Source organism: Phycodurus eques, chromosome 12 (genome assembly GCF_024500275.1).
Source record: "Phycodurus eques isolate BA_2022a chromosome 12, UOR_Pequ_1.1, whole genome shotgun sequence".
Classification (NCBI taxonomy): domain Eukaryota; kingdom Metazoa; phylum Chordata; class Actinopteri; order Syngnathiformes; family Syngnathidae; genus Phycodurus; species Phycodurus eques.
In genome coordinates this window covers 97,903-119,429 of record NC_084536.1, presented here as the reverse complement: position 1 = coordinate 119,429, position 21,527 = coordinate 97,903, and the positions used below count along the sequence as shown (strand labels likewise).

The 21,527-nt window shown below is 45.2% G+C and overlaps 1 protein-coding gene across 3 annotated transcripts in view; it reads left to right on the top strand.

Moving 5' to 3' along the window:
• ttn.1 (titin, tandem duplicate 1) overlaps positions 1–21,527 on the top strand; it is a 192,266-nt gene that overhangs the window by 86,225 nt on the left and 84,514 nt on the right. For all 3 annotated transcript variants that reach the window (XM_061692804.1, XM_061692802.1, XM_061692803.1), the window contains 28 exons: positions 1,674–1,813; positions 2,214–2,340; positions 2,435–2,577; positions 5,952–6,075; positions 6,143–6,409; positions 6,900–6,997; positions 7,080–7,248; positions 14,469–14,738; positions 14,816–15,082; positions 15,161–15,439; positions 15,528–15,936; positions 16,017–16,141; positions 16,214–16,480; positions 16,575–16,844; positions 16,940–17,239; positions 17,314–17,616; positions 17,696–17,883; positions 17,958–18,072; positions 18,153–18,440; positions 18,555–18,706; positions 18,853–19,000; positions 19,102–19,279; positions 19,374–19,495; positions 19,620–19,907; positions 20,136–20,432; positions 20,518–20,704; positions 20,780–20,895; positions 20,974–21,273. In XM_061692804.1, coding sequence (XP_061548788.1) covers positions 1,674–1,813; positions 2,214–2,340; positions 2,435–2,577; positions 5,952–6,075; positions 6,143–6,409; positions 6,900–6,997; positions 7,080–7,248; positions 14,469–14,738; positions 14,816–15,082; positions 15,161–15,439; positions 15,528–15,936; positions 16,017–16,141; positions 16,214–16,480; positions 16,575–16,844; positions 16,940–17,239; positions 17,314–17,616; positions 17,696–17,883; positions 17,958–18,072; positions 18,153–18,440; positions 18,555–18,706; positions 18,853–19,000; positions 19,102–19,279; positions 19,374–19,495; positions 19,620–19,907; positions 20,136–20,432; positions 20,518–20,704; positions 20,780–20,895; positions 20,974–21,273 — 5,937 coding nt within the window. The remainder of the gene's footprint in view (positions 1–1,673; positions 1,814–2,213; positions 2,341–2,434; positions 2,578–5,951; positions 6,076–6,142; positions 6,410–6,899; positions 6,998–7,079; positions 7,249–14,468; positions 14,739–14,815; positions 15,083–15,160; positions 15,440–15,527; positions 15,937–16,016; positions 16,142–16,213; positions 16,481–16,574; positions 16,845–16,939; positions 17,240–17,313; positions 17,617–17,695; positions 17,884–17,957; positions 18,073–18,152; positions 18,441–18,554; positions 18,707–18,852; positions 19,001–19,101; positions 19,280–19,373; positions 19,496–19,619; positions 19,908–20,135; positions 20,433–20,517; positions 20,705–20,779; positions 20,896–20,973; positions 21,274–21,527) is intronic.

The window sequence follows — 21,527 nt, the reverse complement described above, 5'->3', positions numbered from 1 at the left end:
GATGAATGAGGAAAATTAGAAAGAAGGAAGAGTAGAAGAGGGAAGTGTGGTGGAAGTAGTAATGATTCAAGGGGAAGTTGGAAAGGCACTAAAAAGGATGAAAAATGGAACGGTATTTGGTCCTGATGACATACCTGTGGCGGTATGGAAGCATCTCGGAGAGGTGGCTGTGGAGTTTTTGACCAGCTTGTTCAACAGAATTCTAGCGGGTGAGCAAATGCCTGAGGAATGGAGGAAAAGTGTGCTGGTGCCCATTTTTAAGAACAGGCGAGATCGTGAGTATATTGGTAAAAGGTTGATGAGGATGGAGCTGCCAGGCAAGAGCGCTAGAGGAAGACCAAAGAGAAGGTTGATAGATGTCGTGAGGGAAGACATGAGGGCAGTTGGTGTGAGCGAGGAGGATGCAGACGTTAGGCTTACATTGAAAAGGATGACACGCTGTGGCGACCCATAAAGGGACAAGCTGAAAGGAAAAGAAGAAGAGACAGTACAAAGTTATTGTAAATAAATACGGTATTTAAAAAAAGCTTGAAAATATTTGAAAGTTTCCCATTTTATCCAAATTTACCATGCCGGTGTGCTTGGTCATGGTGACGTTGACATACAGTACTCAACTGCGAAGAATAGTGTCCTTCCTAGTTCCAAATCTGTTGCTAAAAGTGAATGGCTTGACAAAAAAAATAAAATAACTGTTACTGTACCAAAATAGTATGTTCCAGACGCCGAAAGGTTAGGGTTAGAGTGTTTTGTATTCCTCAGAGCCATACCGCGCTCTCTCGCTCAATGCACAACAGACAATAGATAGAACCATCATCTCGGCCTGCATAGCGCCACAGCGCCCAATTCCGGAAGTAACAGACATTGTCAACGGCAGTTTAAGTGACAAATGGAAACTATTTTTGGACACATTGTTCAGTCCCGACGGTCCATTGTATCCGATATCCGTTATATCAGGATCAGTTTTATTGAGGTTCCACTGTATACTACTAAGTTTTGCTCGACTGTGTGCGTCAATCACAAAGTGAGTAGCGGCACACAAGTACACTCCAAGTGCCTTGTTAGCATTAGCCATTACCTGTCAACTCAGAATGCATTATTTAGTCTTATACATAATGTTAATTAGTGAAAGTTACCGCACATCAATCGCTAAATCAGTGGCAATCTGCCACATGAAGTGGTGCACAGAACAAGAGCATAATGGAGGAAGTGCTACGTTAACTGTGTCACAGTGTTCTTGATAGATCCTTTGTCAGTGTACTCCTTTGTTGATTGTTATCATTGATCATATATTTGGTTTCACTTCCCAATCTATATTTGGTTGGTTTCACTTTTCAATCTGTATTTGGTTATTCTTTCTCGCTTAGAAAACCACACACATGTACACAAAGAGAGAGGAATTGTATTGTAATAACTAGAGTAAAGTAGAAGAGCTCACATATCTGCCTCAGGGAATTTATTCCCACCCCTCCTCTGAATCTGGCCTCAAGTGGTGTTCTGGCCGACACACTGATGTGGGGAGAGGGCTGCTTACCTAAACTAGCAACAGAGGAGAATACTGTACCTTCACGACTTTCTTGTGCTTTTCAAGTCAGGCATTGAGGATTGTTTGAGTGTTTTTTTTTGTTTTTTTTTTTAAACCTTGCTGACCTTGTCCTTTGGTGTTTGTCCTCCAGAGCGTGACATCAAGGTGTTGCGTCCACTGTACAGTGTGGAGGTCACTGAGAATGAGATGGCCAAGTTTGAGGCGGAGATTTCCGAGGAGGACGTCCACGGAAACTGGAAGTTGAAGGGAGAAGCTTTGCACCAGTCGGCCGTGAGCGTTTTGTCTTACGTTCATCTCGAGTGCTCGGAAATTAAATGAGTTCAAGTTCAAAAGGGCTGAAAATCAACTTTTAATTGTATTATTTTATTTTATTTTTCTTGAAAATGCACCATAAAATTACAGTAATATAACATTTTACATTTTAATAACATTTTAGCCTTTACTACTTCACGCTACCTTACTCCCACTCGTCACAGGAGTTTAGGGACCAAGGGAACCCCCCCCCCCCCCCCCCCCCCCCCCCCCCACACACACACACACACACAATGTTAAGCATTATGTACACCTTGTAATAGATGCAACAGAGATTCAAGAGAGTTTGTGATCTTGTTGCATTGTGCAAATAAATAAATAACCCATTGAAAAACATAATTTGTTTGTCCTGTGTCAGGATGTGGAGATCAAGGAGGAGGGACCCAAACATCTTCTCATCCTCTACAATGTACGCATGGACATGGCGGGAGGGGTGGACTTCTCGGCAGCCAATGCCAAATCAAACGCTCAGCTCCGAGTCAAAGGTGAGAGCACAAAGCAGACAGCCAATCACACTAGGTGCTCATTTGGACAACCTTATCTAAAGAGATTGGATGCTAAGCTCCGCCCTCTCCTTAGCTCGAGCCATCAGCCTGCTGCAGCCGCTGAAGGACGTGACGGTGACGGCCGGAGAGACGGCCACCTTCCAGTGCAAGCTGTCTTATGAAGGCATCATCGTAGACTGGTTCCTGGCTGGGAACAAGATGGAGGCCGGCGAGCGGGTAAGGCATCAACTGTCTTTTATAGTTGTTTTTTTTTTTTTATTATTTGATTTTGTGTCAAATGCGTCTCAAACGAGAACTGTGCTTCTTTTCGTCTCTTTGGTCTATGCTGAAGTTAAAAATAACAAACTCTTATCTCTCACTGCCCCCTAATGCTCCCTAATATGGAGCTTCAGCCTCCAGGAAGTACAAAGCCTTGTGTGCACTTTTGCTTTTCCAGTAAACTCTCGCTTGTGACAAAGTCATGAGCTCGACACTTCGGTTAAATATTATTGAAACTCCCTTTTTTTTTTTCACCTGAAACTTTAACTAGCTTTAAGTTGAAGTTGCACCTACAACTTTTCACTTTAACCCTAACTTTCAGTTCGAATTGAACTGAAAACTCTTCAACTTTGTTAACTCAATCCTTAAACTCTTTAATGATAATTTAAACCTCAAAGTCCTTAACTTTAAGTTTGATTTGAAAAAGTCGTTTGGTATGATTTACTAAGATCCCAAAAAGCAGGCGCGAAATTGCGTGTGCACTCACTCTTACAGATTGCTTGCACTGCTGGCAACAGATGTAAAAGCTTTGGAGGGTTTTGTGCTCTAGGTACCACTGATGGTTTTCACTATGGAACATTTGGGAGAGCCCCACAAGCACAAAGTTTGAAGTGATGGAAATTTAAGTGTTAGTGAAAGAGAAACAAACATATTACTGGGGTATCAAAAATAAATCAATTGCGCCAATAATTTTGGGAAAGCCAGAAACTGCATAAAAGTCATGTTTTGTTTGATTGAACGCCTTCCGAGTGCAAGGCAATAGGATGTGTGGGCCCATCCTGCGTAACAATGCGCTTTGGACAGCACACCCAGAAAACTTCCCTGGGAGAGGCCAGCACCAATTGTCACAGGTCACTGAAATAACCCAGAGACACAAAAATACAGAGTTCACAGGAGCTTTGTCATCGGTGATGTGTAATGACTCCTAACTTGTTGCGTCCAAATCAGCCCTTAGTTGCATTTCTGAATAGAAACGATATGTCATTGTAATTTTTTTTGTGGCGTTTCAAAAATGTCCTCCCCTCCTCCTCTCATTTTGACTGTGCTACACTGGCATTACTTTTTGTGCTGTTTTGCACCGGCCTTTCAGACATGCCATTTAAAGACGCAAAATCAGCCATTGCAATTGGTCGCAGACTTGATAAACCACAATGGGTGTGCTAAATTCAATTAAATTTGCACATAATCTTCCAAAATTAACTGTGCATCAATTTAGCACCTTTGGCAGAAGCAATCCTAGGTGCGCCCGGTTTGTAAATCAGCTTCCACATCTGTTTGTGTGACCTGTCAAGTTTGTTTTTGCATGCCCAAAACTTTAGTACATTCGGCTGTTTGACAGCTCCTGGACCTTAAAGTCCCTAATTTTAATATCGTGTTAAACCTAAAACTCTGTAGCTTTAAAATCTTTCACCTTAAGATCCCTAAATTTAAGTTTAAATTGGACACAAAATGTTCGAACTTTAGTATTTAACCATAAACTACTTAAAGCCAAGAAGTGCAAGCCTTCACCGAGCACATAAACTCGGGGATAATAACATGAAGTTCAGATGTGAGGATGGCAAAGACAATAAGTTGCCTTTTTTTGGACTGTGATGTCCACATTGGAGACGACAGTGCCCTACATGTTGGGATTTACAGAAAACCCTCACACACTGACGAATACTTAATTTTTGACTCACACCACAACCTGGAACACAAACTGGGCGTTAGCTGTATCCTACATCACAGGGCTGATAACGTTCCAACTAGTCCACTGTTCAGAAAGAAAGAGCACAGAAACGTGAGGGAGGCCCTCCAAACCTGTCCTTACTCCACCTGGTCATTTGTGAAAAGTGCATCCAATTCTAGAAGGGACAGGGATAAGGTGGATGAGAAAGAAAAGAATGGCATACACAACAATATTGTCATTCTGTATGTATCGGGTGTGTCTGAGAAACTCAGGATTTTCAACCAACACAACATTCCGGTACACTTGAAACCTCATAACACCCTGAGACAAAGGCTGGTCCACCCCAAAGACCGGACAAGCAAGCAACCACTGAGCAATCACATGGCACAACACAGACAGGCAAACTCCTCAGATCAAGACTCAGCTCTCTACCGGCACCTCCAAGAGAAACAACACTCTTTTTAGGAGAGAAATGTGTATATTATGGACGGAGAAGACAGATGGTTTTTAAGAGGGGTGAGAGAGGCCATACAGTGGGTATGGAAAGTATTCAGACCCCCTTAAATTTTTCACTCTTTGTTATATTGCAGCCATTTGCTAAAATTATTTAAGTACATTTTTTTTCCTCAATAATGTACACACAGCACCCCATATTGACCGAAAAAAAACCGGAATTGTTGAAATATTTGCAGATTTATTAAAAAAAGAAAAACTGAAATATCACATAGCCATAAGTATTCAGACCCTATGCTCAGTATTTAGTAGAAGCACCCTTTTGAGCTAATACAGCCATGAGTCTTTTTGGGAATGATGCAACAAGTTTTTCACACCTGGATTTGGGGATCCTCTGCCAGTGGGGACTTTCCGTACCCAATGTATACACAAAGGTAAAAAACAAAAAAAAAAAAAACATTGGTTAACAGAGGGAGGGGCTTATGACATAACCTATCTCCTACTTACAATGCCGTACTTTCGTCCATTCAAAAGAAACTCAATAATTCGGCTTTCAACAAACAGCACGGCCTCCGTGACTGTTAGGTAATTCCACGACCACTTTCCAACTGAATAGAATATCAATGAGGGAGTTTCCACCCAACAACTCCAGGGAACTGACAATGGTCTCTCAGCCAGGCGGCTTAACGGCTCTCCCCTTTTTTTGCCTTCCAAAGAGAATGATTCTATGCGTGGTGTGGGACATGCCTCTAAGTTGGAGCATAAATAGTTTAGTCTTCCACACAAACACTGGCTAGTGCGTCCTAACTAAGCCTTGTGGCACGAACTGATAAAGCCTGCTGATGAGAGGCGAAATATCTAAGACAAACAGAACAGCCCAGTTGCGATCAACTTGATGCCCTCAGAATGAAATGGCCTGGATGAATGAGAATAAATAGTCACAAGCATAAACTACCTAACTTTAAGTGGAACCAAAAACTCTTTAAATTCTCTAACCTGAAAAACAATCATCGTAAAGTTGAGCTGAAAACCTTTTGGTTGACTGGCCTTCAGAGGTAAGACTATTAGCATCAGAGCCATTATAGCTAGCTTCTTCTGGTCGGGTGATGAGTTTTTGTCCAACGGGTCATCCGGTACATCAGCCACAAACAGGAATTTTTGCAACCAAATATGAAATGCATGTGACACACTCTTTGTTTGGTTCCTGCAGGTGAAGACTCAAGCGGATGGCCAAATTTACACTCTGACAGTTCGGGACGTGAAGCTGTCGGAGGCAGGCCATGTCAGATTGACAGCCAAGGACTTCCAGACTCAGGCTCAGCTCATTGTCAGAGGTAAAATTCTGCGGCTAGCCTCTGGTGTATCGTTTGTACTCAGCGCTCACGTTTGGTCTGCCTTAAGAACCTGCGGTGGAGTTCACCAAGCCTTTGGAGGACCAGACAGTGGAGGATGAGGCCACTGCTACACTAGAGTGCGAAGTCTCCAGAGAGAATGCAGACGTCCAATGGTTCAAGGAGGGACAAGAGATCCGCAAGACCAAGAAATACGACATGATCGCCGATGGTCGAAAGAGGATGCTGGTGATCCACGACTGCAACCCGGATGACATCAAGACATACACGTGTGACGCCAAGGACTTTAAGACTTCCTGCTTCCTTGACGTCACTCGTAAGGACTGCTGTGGAATATCTAGACAACAGAAATTGTTTCTTGAGCTCAGTGATTCTTTGATTCTATTTTTTCAAGGAGTAACGCACAGAAGTATTCCGGTTAGAACCGGTGTGTCAGGACACAATTTATACAGATATTCATGTTGTCTATGTGTTCCATGTCAAGGTTATGTGTGCAATTTATTCCAGACTAAACAATAGAACAAACAGTAGGACACCTGGTTATGTGGATATAAAAACTAGACATCTGTTTATGTGGCACTGTGAGACCCCAATCTGGAAAACAGGGCACTTACAGTACTTTATGTCTGTATAAATTGTGAACCTTGAGGTTGGAAGAACATAAAAGCAATTAATAACATGTAATGAATAAAATAATGAATATAGTACCATAGTAAATAATACAATTGACATTACAGGACGAAATTCTCTTGACTGTCTTGGGAGCAAAACCTTTGGCTGACATTTGTATTGTTTTGTGCCATCAGCGCCTCACGTGGAGTTCGTCAACCCTCTGCAAGATGTTGAGGTCAGAGAGAAGGACTCAGCCAAGTTTGAATGCGCAGTATCCCGCGAGTCCGCCAAGGTTTGAATCTTCATGAAAAGTTAGCTTTGCTGATTGCGACTTTCACCCACTGAGCTACGTTTGCCTAAATGTGATCCTGCAGGTTCGCTGGTTCAAGGATGGTGGTGAGATACGAAAAGGAAAGAAGTACGAGATCATGGCCAAAGGTGTTCAGAGGATCCTGATCATCCACAAATCTGTGATGGATGATGAGGCAGAATATGAATGTGACGCCAGGACATCTAAGAGCGCTGGCATGCTGACCGTCATTGGTGAGTCTTCCTTTCACGCATCCATCTGTTGCTGGCTTCTGTTCAGGATTAACTTTACTGTCACCCCTGGGACATTCGACTTGGGAGGCAGCTGCAACCGCTATAGAGTGGAACCTCAATATAACAGACTATAAGGGTGTGTATGTGTGTTCGGGGTTGGGGGGTGGGAGGGGTCGTCCATTGTAGCTGATTGTCCGTAATACTGAAGCTTTTTTTTTCTTGGTGGCCATATGCACCCAAATTACTGTACTGTAAAAATATATTATTATTTTGAACTTTTTTCGTGCCCTAAAATGCCCAGTACAGTACAAAGCCATTGTAAACAAATATATAATATATGAAAATGTTTCAAAAGTTTTACATTTTATCTAAACTTACTACGCTGGTGTGCTTGTTGTAGTGATGAGTGGAAAGTCGGGGGGATCGCTTTTGTGAGCCACGAGGAATTAGTGTGCTTTTCATTTCCAAAATAGGGTAAAATCAAGATGCCATAGGCATTGATACCAACGGCTTGGCAAAAAAAAAAAAAAAAAAAAAAAGTGACGGTAGCAAAAAAATAGCAAGTTCCAGACTACAGTACGGCTCCAGAGACATCTCGTAAAGAAAAAAATGCCGCCCATGCAATGCTGCTCTCTGTCGACGTAGAACTCTGTTCGGCAATAGATAGAACTTCTTCCATCAGGGCCTCCATGTCACTAAAATGCCGGAAAATGTCACAACATTCAACATGGCCACCATACTATATGTCAATGCCTTGCCTTTGATGCAATGTCACCACATTCAAAAAGGCCACCACATGTCAATGCATTGCCTTTGGTGGAATGTCGACATATTCAACATGGCCGCCACATGGACACGAAAGACACGTTTTGGAATTGGATCTAGTCAGATTGTATATCTGTGACCAGGAAATACATCTGTCCCCTGCCTGTACTCTGCCACAGCGCCAGTAGAAGAAGAATCACCTTTTATAGTCATGAACATGCATGCATGCACACGAAATTTGTTCTCTGTATTTTAGCCATCACAGTGAACACATACACATACACATGTTAGTGGAACACACTGGAGCAGGGGGCAGCTGAAGCGCCCGGGGAGCATTTCGGGGTATCAGTGTCTTGCTCAAGGACACCACAGCTGTGAGTCCGGGGGATGTTGGCGGATGGTCCAGTCAGGGTCTTGAACCTAGTTCCCCCACAGTGCCAGGCGATGATCTTAACCATTGGGCCTCGGCTGCCCGTTGGTAAACAACAACAGCCAATTCTGGAACAAACAGACTTTGGCAATGGCAGTGACAAATGGAAACTATCTTTGGACAGACTGTTTGGTCCCGATGGTCCCTTTTATCCAATATCCGTTATGTCAGAATCAGAATCATCTTTATTTGCCAAGTATGTCAAAAACATAGAAGGAATTTGTCTCCGGTAGTTGGAGCCGGTCTAGTACGACAAAAGAGAGTCAATTGACAGAATTCTTTTGAGACATCAGAATCAGAATCAGAATCATCTTTATTTGCCAAGTATGTCCAAAACACACAAGGAATTTGTCTCCGGTAGTTGGAGCCGCTCTAGTACAACAGACAGTCAATTTACAGAACACTTTGGAGACATAAAGACATTGACAAAAAACAATTGTGCAAAAAGATGCAGAGTCCTCTAGCACTTAGAGCAGTTCGAATGACTAATGACTAATGACTAATATATACATAAAGACGTAAAAAAAAAAAAACTGAGGAGTAAAAAGTTGCCCGTAATGTGGTAATACCGGTACAATTGTTTTTGTTTGTTTTTGACAATTGTGCAAAACGATTCACAGTCCTCTTGCAATTAGAGCAGTTTGAAATGACGACTAGAACAATAGTCCGGTGCAATGACCATTGTGCAAAGGGCGCCGAGACTTCAAGAAATGTATGCAGTTTAAAGTGACTACTAGAGCGATAATCTGGGACAATATCGATTGTGCAAATGTTGCAGATGCTACTCAGACACACGAGTGGCCAGTATTGGTCAACAACAGATATGCAAATAGTGCAGCGTGGCGAGAGTACTACAGTGAGTGCACAAGTATTGTATAATTGGCCTGACAGAAATGTGACAACAAACTCAAGACAAAAAATTGGCAGCATATTGCAATGGAGTTGTAAGTTAACTGTTTAAGAAGTTAATGCCAAGAGGGAAGAAGCTGTTGGAATATCTGTTTTGTTTTGCATTGTTCGGTAGCGCCTACCTGAGGGAAGGAGATGGAAGAGGTGGTGACCAGGATGTGGACGGTCCAAGAGGATTTTGCATGCTCTTATCTTAGTTCTGGCAGCGTGCAAGTCCTCAAGGGGTGGGTCGGGGGGTACCGACAATCTGTTCAGCATTTTGATTGTCCGTTGCAGTCGGAGTTTGTCCTTTTTGTAGCAGCACCATACCAGACTGTGATGGAAGAACACAGGACCGATTTGATGACTGCTGTGTAGCAGGCCGTGCTTCCTCAGAAGCCGCAGGAAGTGCATCCTCTGCTGGGCCTTTTTGAGGATGGAGTTGATGTTGATCTCCTACTTCAGGTCCTGAGAGACTGTAATTCCCAGGAACTAGAAGTTCTTGACGGTTGACACAAGGCAGCTGGACAACATGAGGGGCAGCTGTGGTGAGGGATTCCTCCTGAAGTCCACGATCATCTCTACTGTCTTGAGCATGTTCAGCTCCAGGTTGTGTCGGCCGCACCGCAGCTCCAGCCGCTCCACTTCGTGTCGATATGCAGACTCGTCACTGTCTTAGATGAGGCCAATGACTGTGGTGTCACTACAAACCTGAGGAGTTTGACAGCTGGGTGCGTTGAGGTGTAGTCGAGGACACAACCTTGGGGTGCCCTGGTGCTGGTTGTGCGTGGAGATGAGGTTGCCTCCCCCAGCCTCACCTGCTGTGTCCTGCCCGTCAGGAAGCTGGAAATCCACTGGCAGTTGGCAGGCGAGTCGCTGAGTTGGAGAAGCTTAGAGGACATGAGTTCAGGGATGATGGTGTTGAACGCAGAGCTGAAGTCCACGAACAGGATCCTCGCGTAGGTCCCCGCGGCATCGAGTTAATCTAGGATGAAGTGCAGTCCCATGTTGACTGCATCATCCGCAGACCTGTTTGCTCGGTAGGCAAACTGCAGGGGGTCCAGCAGGGGACCTGTGACGCTCTTGAGGTGGTCCAGCACTCTTCACAGAAACTGACATAGGATGTGACAGTGTCCGTATATTCATCCAGGCTGCCAGCACTCCACACTCCAGTCTGTGCAGCCTAGACAGCTTTGAAGTTCTATATTTGCTTCGTTGGTCCATCATTTACCAAGATGGCGCCTACCAGTATGGTCACCTCGGTGACGCGCTCTCTCGTGTTGTTTTTTTTGGTGTGTTTTCGTTCGTCTTTGGAGACATTACACGACTCACTTACAGGGGAGACTTGCTAACCATCAAGGAGGCTTCTCCGGACTTTCTTTAACCAACTTTTGCAAATCCACTCAGTTTTTTCCTGGAGTTACTCACTGGAGCGGCGTCCACGGTCTTCGGCGCATGGAGGCGGAGGCGACCCCACAGAGGGAAGCGAGCCGGCATCCAGGTGAAACTCCGCAAGAGAGGATACAGATTGGCGTTCCCGTCGATCCACCTTGCGAATGTACGCTCCCTACCCAACAAAATGGACGAGCTTCATCTTCTGATAAAGACCAGTAAAGACTTCGGACATTCCGCCGCCATGTGCTTTACGGAGACTTGGCTTTGTGAGGCTGTACCCGATGGCGCCGTCATGCTTCCCGGCTTCCATTTTCACGGAGCAGACCGCGACATGGAATCATTGGGGAAAACAAAAGGCGGCGGGATATGCGTCTATATCAATGAAAAATGGTGTACGGATGTCACGGAGTTCAGCACACACTGCAGCCCGCATTTGGAGTCGCTGTTTTTGAACTGTAAGCCATTCTAATCGCCATGTGAGTTCGCATCATTCATTCTCGCTTGCGCCTATATTCCGCTTCAAGCTAACACGAATGCCACACTGCTAACGCTCACCGAACAAGTCAACGAAATTGAAAAAAAACACCCGGACTCACCCCTCATTATTCTCGGGGACTTTTACAAAGCTAAACTCAACCACGAACTTCCTAAATACATTTAGACCACTGCTGTACTACGCTAAAAAACGCATACCGTGCCAAACTTCGTGCACCACTGGGCTCGTCTGATCACTGCTTAATTTACTTAATACCGACGTACAGGCAAGAACTTAAATGTGCGAAGCCTACAGTGAAAACAGTGAAAACAGTGAAAAAGTGGACCAATGAAACAAAGATGGAACTTTAAAGCTGTTTAGACTCCACAGACTGGAGTGTCTTTGAAAATTCAGCCGGCAGCCTGGATGAATATACACTGTCACATCCTATATCAGTTTCTGTAAAGAGGTGTGTGTACCAACAAAGTCATTTCGCACATTCAACAACAAGCCGTGGTTCACTGCCAAACTTAAGCAGCTTCGCCAAGCTAAGGAGGACGCATATCAGAGCGGGGACAGGGCCCTGTATAATCGAGCTAGAAACCAGGTTACTAAAGAATTTAACATTGCAAAGAGGAACTATGCAGCAAAGTTGGAAAAACAGTTTAGCGCTAACGACTAAATCAGTATGGCATGCATTCCAATCGCTGACAAATTACAAGCGACGATCCCCCCAAGCTGAGAACACACTAGCCAACGACTTGAATACCTTCTACTGCAGATTTGAAAAGGAACTAGAACTAGCAGACATTCCAACAGCTTCTTCCCTCTTGCAATCAACTTCTTAAACACCTAACCTACAATTCCATTACAACATGCTGGCAATTGTTTTTACTTGAGTTGGTTGTCACATTTCTGTGGGGCCAATTATACATTACTCGTGGACTCACTGTAGTAGTCTCGCCACGCTGCACTATTTGCATATCTGTTGCTGACCAATACTGGCCACTCATGCCAGAGTAGCATCTGCTCCATTTGCACACTGATTGAGGAGTATCTGCAACATTTGCACAATCAACATTGTCCTAGATTATCACACTACTCGATTGAAGTCTCAGCGCCCTTTGCACAACGGTCATTGCACCGGACCATTGCAATATTAGTCTTTCGAACTTCTCTAATTGCTAAAAGACTGCATCTTTTTGCACAATTGTCAAAAAAATAATAATAATGTACCGGCATTACCAGACAACTCGCAACCCTTTATTGCTCAGTGACTGTTTTTTTGTCAATGTCTTTATGTCTCAAAAGTCTTCTCTGTCAATTGAATGTCTGTTTTCGTACTAGACCAGCTCCAACTAGCGGAGCCAAATTCCTTGTGTGTTTTTTGGACATACTTGGCAAATAAAGATGATTCTGATTTTGATTCTTTTCACTGTTTTTACCGTAGGCTTCACGCATTTAAGTTCTTGCCTGTATGTTGGTCTTAAGTAAATTAAGCAGTGATCAGACGAGCCCAGAGCTGCGCGAGCTATAGCACAGTATGCGTTATTTAGCAGTGGTCAAAAATGTTATTTTCCCTGGTCGGACCGTTGATGTGCTGGTTGTATTTAGGGAGTTGGTGGTTCAGTTTAGCTTTGTTAAAGTCACCAAGAATAATGAGGGGTGAGTCTGGGTGTTTTTTTTCTATTTTGTTTACTTGTTCAGCGAGTGTGCGAGCAGTGCGGCATTCGTGTTAGCTTGAGGCGAAATGTAAACACCGGCGAGAATGAAAGATGCAAATTCACGAGGCGATTAGAATGGCTTACAGTTCAAAAACAGCAACTCTCAATGCGGGCTGCAGTGTGTGCTGAGCTCCGTGACGTCCGTACACCATTTTTTGTTGATATAGAAGCATATCCTGCCGCCTTTTGTCTTCCCCGATAATTCCATGACACGGTCTGTCCGGTGAAGATCGAAGCCATCGGGGACACCCTCACAAAGCCAAGTCACAGGGCGGCAGAACGTCTGAAGTATTTTCTGGTCTTTGCCAGAAGATGAAGCTCGTCCATTTTGTTGGGTAGGGAGCGTAGATTCGTGAGGCGGATCGACGGAAACGGCAATCTGAATCCTCTCTTGCCGGCGCGCTTCCCCCTTCGTCGCCTACGCCTCCATATGCCATAGACTGCAGCCGTTACTCACGGGGGGGGGGGGGGGGGGGGGGGGGGAACTGAGCGAATTTGCAAAAGTTGGTGAAAGAAATTCCGGGGTAGACTCCCTGATGTTCAGTCTTCCCTTCTGTAAGTGAGTCATGTAATGTCTCGAAAGACGAATGAAAAACACAAAAACATAGACAATAAGAGAGCACATAACCGAGGCGTCCACACGGATAAGCGCCATCTTGGCAATTTTGTCGGGGTCCGTTTTATCAAGGTTCCACTGTACGTATATATCCACACAATCATTATATACATCTCATAAAAATGAGCACGTACATATACATATATATACTCTACATATTCATACATCCAAAACATTCTCAAGTCATCTCCACAGTGTCCACAAGTGGATTATAATTATATAAAATAAGCCATCAACCTACATGGCGCTAACTTTATGTATACATGATTTAATAAAAATAAAATAAAACCTTTTTTACTTAAAGCATCCATCCATCCATCCATTTTCTGAGCCGCTTCTCCTCACAAGGGTCGCGGGCGTGCTGGAGCCTATCCCAGCTGTCATCGGTCAGGAGGCGGGGTACACCCTGAACTGGTTGCCAGCCAATCGCAGGGCACATAGAAACAAACAACCATTCGCACTCACAGTCATGCCTACGGGCAATTTAGAGTCTCCAATTAATGCATGTTTTTGGGATGTGGGAGGAAACCGGAGTGCCCGGAGAAAACCCATGCAGGCACGGGGAGAACATGCAAACTCCACACAGGCAGGGACGGGGATTGAACCCCGCACCTCAGAACTGTGAGGCTGACACTCTAACCAGTCGTCCACCGTGCCGCCTACTTAAAGCAGTACCACCAAAATATGTCAGTATTTGATTGAGCAAGTCACTTATTCAAAACAAGAGGTTTTAGGAAGAAGGAGAGTCTGTAAGTTCGCAGGTTGTTAACTTTCAGCCCCAATTTGAGGTCAAAGCGCACCCAACACTACTAACCCAAGCCAAATAACATGTCCTCTCGGATCCTCTTTAGGACAGTGTTTCGGCTTCCTATGACATGCTCGAAGACCGATTGCTTCCTCAACCCCAAATTATTTGTTTCCTTACAGAGGAGGCTGCCAGGTTCACCAAGAACCTGTCCAACGTGGAGGGCACAGAGACAGACAGCATTAAGATGATCTGTGAGGTGTCCAAGGCCGGGGCAGAGGTGACCTGGTACCAAGGAGACAGAGAGCTGCCGGAGGGCGGCCGCTACGATCAGATCGTGGATGGACGTAAGAGGATCCTGATCATCCAAGACTTGAAGATGGAGGATGCCGGCGAATACAACTGCAGACTGAGCCCCAGTGTCAAGACAGCTGCTGTCCTAAAACTGAATGGTACAAATGTATCCTGTTACTGGACTAGCTACGAAACTCACATAAGAACAACAATGAATTTTCTGATTTGTTTTTAGAACTTGCAGCTGAGTTCATCGCCAGACCGCAGAACCAGGAAGTTGTGGAAGGGGAGAATGCCGAGTTCGCCTGCTCAGTCTCCAAAGAAACCTATGAGGTGAAATGGTTCCGAGGGGAGAAGGAGGTCGAAAGTGGGGACAAATACAAAATTGTCAGTGAAGGAAAGAGACGAGCTCTTGTTGTGAAAAACTGTGAGCTGAAGGATGACGGAGGTTATGTGGTCCTCATCGGCAGCGTTCGAGCCTCCGCTGATCTCTTTGTGATTGGTGAGACTCACTTGATTAACCTTATGCAGCCTGACTCGTTGACCACGGGTGTGAATGACGGTCTGTACTCGATTGCAGAAAAACTGAGGATCATCACAGCCATCAAAGACACTGAGGTTAAAGAGGGAAATGAGATTGTCTTCAACTGTGAGACGAACGTGGAGGGAGCGAAGGCCAAGTGGTTGAAGAACCAGGAGACCATATTTGAGAGCAGCAAATACATGGTAACTCAGAGGGACAATGTCTTCTCCCTGAGGATTCGGGAAGCCTGCAACGCTGACGAGGCTGAATACACCATCGGCCTGACCAATCACAGAGGAGAGCAGGCCAAGTGCTCAGCCCACGCAAAGGTCACAGGTAAAAAATCAAATACACGCACTCACAAAACACCTGAGCCGAGCAGCAATCAGTCATCATAAAATGAAAAAAAATGTTACATCCACAGAGGAGAAGGTTAAGTTCCTGGTGCCCATCGAGGACATTGAATCTCAGGAAAAGAAGACCATCAGTTTTGTGTGCAAGGTGAACCGACCCCAGGTGACCGTGAGGTGGCTAAAGGCTGGCCAGGAGGTGATGCTCAACAAACACGTGGTCTACAGAAGCGAAGGCCTCAACCACACACTGACCATCAAGGACTGCATCATGGAGGATGAGGGCGAGTATAGCGCTGAGGTCGGAGAAGACAAATGTGCTGCTGAATTGATCATAAGTGAGGCGCCAACAGACTTCACCGCACAGCTCAAAGACCAGATAGTCACTGAGTTTGAGGATGCCGAGTTCACCTGCAAGTTGTCCAAAGAGAAGGCCACCGTCAAGTGGTACAGAAATGGCCGGGAGATCCGAGAAGGGCCGAGGTGCCTGATGTCTAATGACTCATTACTTCATGATCATTGTCTTGTTTCAAGGATTTAATGGTGCTTGTGTGTCTCTGCAGATATCGCATGGAGAGAGAAAGTAAGACATGCAGACTAGTCGTCAAGGGCTGCAGACCGGATGACGAATGTGAATACTCTTGTGGCGTGGAAGAGAGGAGGACCAGAGCAAGACTATTTGTTGAAGGTATGTTTTGTTTCATTCCGAAGTTCTTAACTCATTTTAAAAATCTTCTCTCATAATATGTTTCTCCAACAGAAACCCCAGTGGAGATCATCAGACCGCCTCACGACACTTTGGAGCCTCCTGCCTCGGACGTGGTGTTCGAGGTGGAGCTCAACAAGGACAGAGTAGAGGTGAAGTGGATGAGAAACAACATGATAATTGTCCAGGGAGACAAATACCAGATGATCAGCGAGGGTAAAGTTCACAGACTGCAGGTGTGTGAGATCAGACCTCGAGACCAGGGCGAGTACAGGATTGTTGCCAAAGACAAAGATGCTCGAGCTAAGCTGGAGCTGGCGAGTAAGTCACATGACATGACTATGATTTACTCTGCAATCATCCATGCAGGAACAAAAAGAAAAAATTAAACGTATTTTTTGTTTGTTTGTTGCAGCTCCTCCAAAGATTAAAACCACAGACCAGAACCTGATAACAGATGCTGGCAAGCCCTTCATCATTACAGTCCCCTATGACGCCTACCCTCGGGCGGACACAGAGTGGTTTTTCAACAGCGGGAGTCTACCTGTCCAGAACATCGACACCTCAGTCGACAAGACAGTCTACCGCCTTAAAATCCCCAGCAAAGATGACCAGGGAAAGTACAAGGTGGTCATCAAGAACAAGCATGGAGAGGGAGAGGCCTTCATTAACCTGGAAGTGATTGGTGAGACTCAATGAAACTGTTGCTTGGTTGATTAATTTGGATTCATCATGTTCGATTTTTAAAGATATCGCGGACGTCATATCGGTACTTTGCAGATGTGCCTGGACCTGTCAAGCACCTGAAGGTGACCGACACTGTTGACGGTGAGGTCAGTTTGGCTTGGGAGGAGCCTGAGAGTGACGGTGGGAGCAAAATCATATCATATATGGTGGAGAGGCGCGATGTGAAGCGTAAAGCGTGGACAGTGGCAACAAACCGCGCTGATGCGCCTGAGTATTGTGTTAGTGGCCTCCAAAAGGACTCCTGTTACCTGTTCAGAGTCTGTGCCACAAATCGTGTTGGGAGTGGGCCCCACGTTGTCACTGACAATGCTGTTCAGGCCAAGAATAAATTTGGTAAGTTAGCAGACATATGATCAATCATATCATTTCAAGACGAAAACTATACTGAATCTGTTGTCTTCCATCAGATGTCCCGGATGCTCCGGAGAATGTAGCTGTCGCTGTGGTGAATAGATTTGGTACCACTATCATTTGGGAGCCTCCTAAGTTTGATGGTGGCTCAGAGATCACTGGCTACGTGATCGAGCTCCGTGACAGGACCTCGGTAAAGTGGGATGCATCCATGTTCTGTGGAGCCAGCGAGCACTCGGCTAGTCTTAATGACGTGGTAGAGAACAAGGAGTACATCTTCAGAGTGCGAGCTGAGAACAAGGCCGGCATCGGAAAACCCAGCGCTGCCACCAAACCTGTCAAGATTATGGATCCCATTGGTGGGCAACATTTAGCACTGACGATCATCTCTCGTGACCCCATACAATCTCAATTTACAGGAACGTGAATGTGTTACAGAGAGACCAAGCCCACCCCTCAACCTGAACTTCAATGACCAAACCAAGGAAGATGTCATGCTCACCTGGGAGACACCTGCCAGCAATGGTGGCAGCATGATCACCGGCTACATCATTGAGAAGTGCGAGGACAGCACAAACAAGTGGCTTCGCTGCAATGCTAGACTGTGTCCGGACCTCTCCTACCAGGTATGCAGCTCTTCTTGTAAACCCGTTTGTCTCATTTAATTTAGAATCTCAGCAAAATTACTCTTTTTGTTTAGGTGTCTGGACTGAAACATGGTTCTAAGTACTTTTACAGAGTTTGCGCTGAGAATGCTGCTGGTATTTCTGATCCGGCCGAGAAACTCGGCCCACTGCTCGCTGACGATCCTCACGGTACAAAAATTAGAACCAAAGAGATTACGTTTTAATTTGGCCTGCTTATTGAAATCCATATTGTGGTTGTTTCCTGGCAGTTGGTCCATCCTTCGACCTCAGTGCCTTCAGGGATGGCTTGGAAGTCATTGTCCCTCAGCCTCTCACCATCAGAGTTCCCTTCACTGGATACCCGACCCCTGTTCCCAAATGGAACTTTGAAAAGAAGGAGCTGACGTCAGCAGACGAGCGTGTCTCTATGGTTACAAAGCCCTCGTACACTAGCCTAACAGTAATGCCAAGTGTCCGTCCAGACAAAGGAACCTACACTTTGCAGCTGGAAAATGACATGTCCTCTGTCTCTGGAGAGATTGATGTCAACGTTATCGGTAATGACTATTTTTTTGGTGTTAAGTAGGAAGTGGTACTTCATAGCCAACATGCACAGTACTGTAGTCAATTTCCTTCGTCGGTTTGCTTTTAATTCTTGTTAAATGTCCCAGCATGCCCCAGCGCTCCAAAAGATTTCAAGGTGGCCGAGGTGACCAGACACCATGCCCACCTGATGTGGGAGGCTCCTGAGCACGATGGAGGAAGTCCTGTTACACACTACCAGATCGAGAAGAGAGAAGTGTCTCGTAAGACTTGGGCCAAGGTACACTAATGTTTCATTTTACAGACAGGACATTCAGCTCCACCCTATTTGCAAAATATATTACACAATGATCCAAATTGTGGATGTGTGATGGACTATGGCCCAGTGAGCATCGTCTTTCTATTTTCATTGATGTCTTATGCCAGGTGGCCTCAGGAGTCCTGGACCTTGAGCATACGGTGACGGATGTGATCGAAGGGAAGGAATATCTGTTCAGCGTTACTGCCTGCAATAAATGTGGACAAGGAGAGCCGGCTTACATTGACGAGCCTGTCAATGTCTCTTCTCCTGCCAGTGAGTGATGATCCCATATAATGCAGTTCACGCATTAAAAACCACAGTAAAACAAAAAAACAGAGCATCATGAAGAGCTTCCACAACTTTCTTTTCTACAGCTGTACCCAATCCTCCCGAGAACCTGAAGTGGCGTGACAAGAGCGGCAAGGGCATTTTCCTGTCCTGGGAGCCTCCAAAGTATGATGGTGGCTCCCAGATCAAAGGTTATGTGGTGGATAAGTGTCAACGTGGAACTGACAAGTGGGAACCCTGCTCTGATCCTGTTCAAGAGCTGAAGTAGGGGTTCCTTCCAGGGCTCATTTCTGGGTTTTTTTTGTGTGTGTATGTGTGTTCTGAGTTGCCGTGTGTAATCTGATCTTTGCATTACTAGGTTTCAGGTGACTGGTCTGATTGAGGGACAGTGGTATGCCTACAGAGTCCGAGCTGTCAACAAGTTAGGAGCTAGTCGACCCTGCAGGGCTACTGACGAGATCCAGGCTGTCGATGCTAAAGGTGGGCCTGACTGGAGTTGTAGAGAAACCTAACTTTAATATCCGAGATAAAGGGCAATGACTTCAGATAATGTGAAATCATGGTTGTATATTATTTTTGTTGGCTTTCTTAAAATACCTAACAGAACCTCCAGAGATACAGCTGGATGTGAAGCTGTTAGCTGGGCTCACTGCCAGAGCTGGCAGCAAAATTGAACTCCCTGCCGATGTCAAAGGAAAGCCAGATCCCCGCGTCAAGTGGACCAAGGCTGACCTGGTCCTGCGTGCCAATGACCGCGTTGTCATCGACACACAGCCAGGGCACTCCAAGTTGTCCATTGCCAACACAACCAGAGGCGACAGCGCTACCTACATCATTGAAGCCGTCAACACCTGCGGACGTGCGACTGCTACCGTTGATGTCAATATTCTCGGTGCGTGTTGCTCATGTCTTAGATTGGCTTACGTACACAATGATAGTCATAGCTGTTAGCTCGGCCATGCGAAGTAACTCTTTTCAGATTTCCTTTGATGTTGTTTTCAATTCTTCAAATGATTTGATGGATTCAAAAGCTACATTGAAATTATATCAATTAAGAAAAGTGAATGGATTAGATTGGATGGAAAAGTGAGGTCATGTTTGTGTTGTCTGTCCTGTTCAGACAAACCTGGCCCGCCCGCTGCCTTTGACATCTCTGAAATCACCAACGAGTCTTGCCTCTTGGCCTGGAACCCTCCAAGGGATGACGGTGGCTCACCTGTTACCAACTACATTGTGGAGAGTCGCAAGATTGACAAAGAGGAGTGGACAAAGCTGTCAGCTACAGTTAAAAACACCACCTTCAAGGCCTGCAAGGTCACTGCTCATATGGAGTACGTCTTCAGGATCAGTGCTGAAAACCAGTATGGTGTCGGAGAACCTGCTGAGCATGCGCCAATAATTGCAAAGTATTCATTTGGTGAGACTGAAGTTTTTAGCTTTCATTCTCTTTTAAGTATTCCTTCATGAAATCCAATACCACGTTCCTCTGTGTGTCTTCCTAGATACTCCAGGCCCTCCAACCAGAGTCACTTGCTCTGACATTGCCAAGGATGCCGTGACTCTCAACTGGCTTGAATCAGACGAGGACGGTGGCAGTCCCATTACCGGTTATTGGGTTGAGAAGTTTGATCCCGACAGTGATAAATGGAAAAGATGCAACAAACTGCCCATCAAGGACACCACCTTCAGGTTAACTAACATTTCATTAAAATTGCTTGCTGGCATGGAGACCTGTTTTAAACTCTGCTGCATATTTGACAACAGGGTGAAAGGACTACCTACGAAGAAGAAGTACCGGTTTAGGATTCTGGCTGAAAATCTGGCTGGAACTGGAAAACCAAGCACAGAAACGGACTTAGTTCTTATCAAAGACCCCATTGGTATGCTACAGTGCAAGAAGCTGTGCAGAGTCCAAACAGTGATTCAAATGAATAGCAACTAAATACTGTCTTCTTCAGATCCTCCATGGGCTCCTGGAAAACCTGTGATCCGTGACATTGGCAAGACCTCTGCTCTGCTAGCGTGGACAAGGCCCGAGCATGATGGTAGAGCTAAGCTAGAAGGCTACATCATTGAGTTCCAGAAAGCCGGAAGTGATGAGTGGATCCGCATTGCGGAGGACATTCCCCAGACTGAACATCAGCTGCATGGCTTGATGGAGAAGCAGGAGTACACCTTCCGGGTCAAAGCTGTCAACAAGGCTGGTGAGAGCGAACCCAGCGAGCCTGGTGACCCCGTGGTCTGCAAGGAAAGACTCTGTAAGTGGCTGATAGAAGAGGCAACACAGTGGAAAGTAACAATCACATTGAAACTTTATTTTCACGTAAACATACTGGAACTTTAGCTGTGCAGTTTTAAGTTTGCTTACTTACTTCAAGGTTATTGAAACAACAAATTTCTTCTTACTTCTTACTTCCATCGGCTGCTGAGTCCACAAAAGTTGAACAGAGGCAAATGGACTCTTCTTAGTTATTGAAGACATTTCACCTTTATTCCAAAAGTCTTCTTCAGT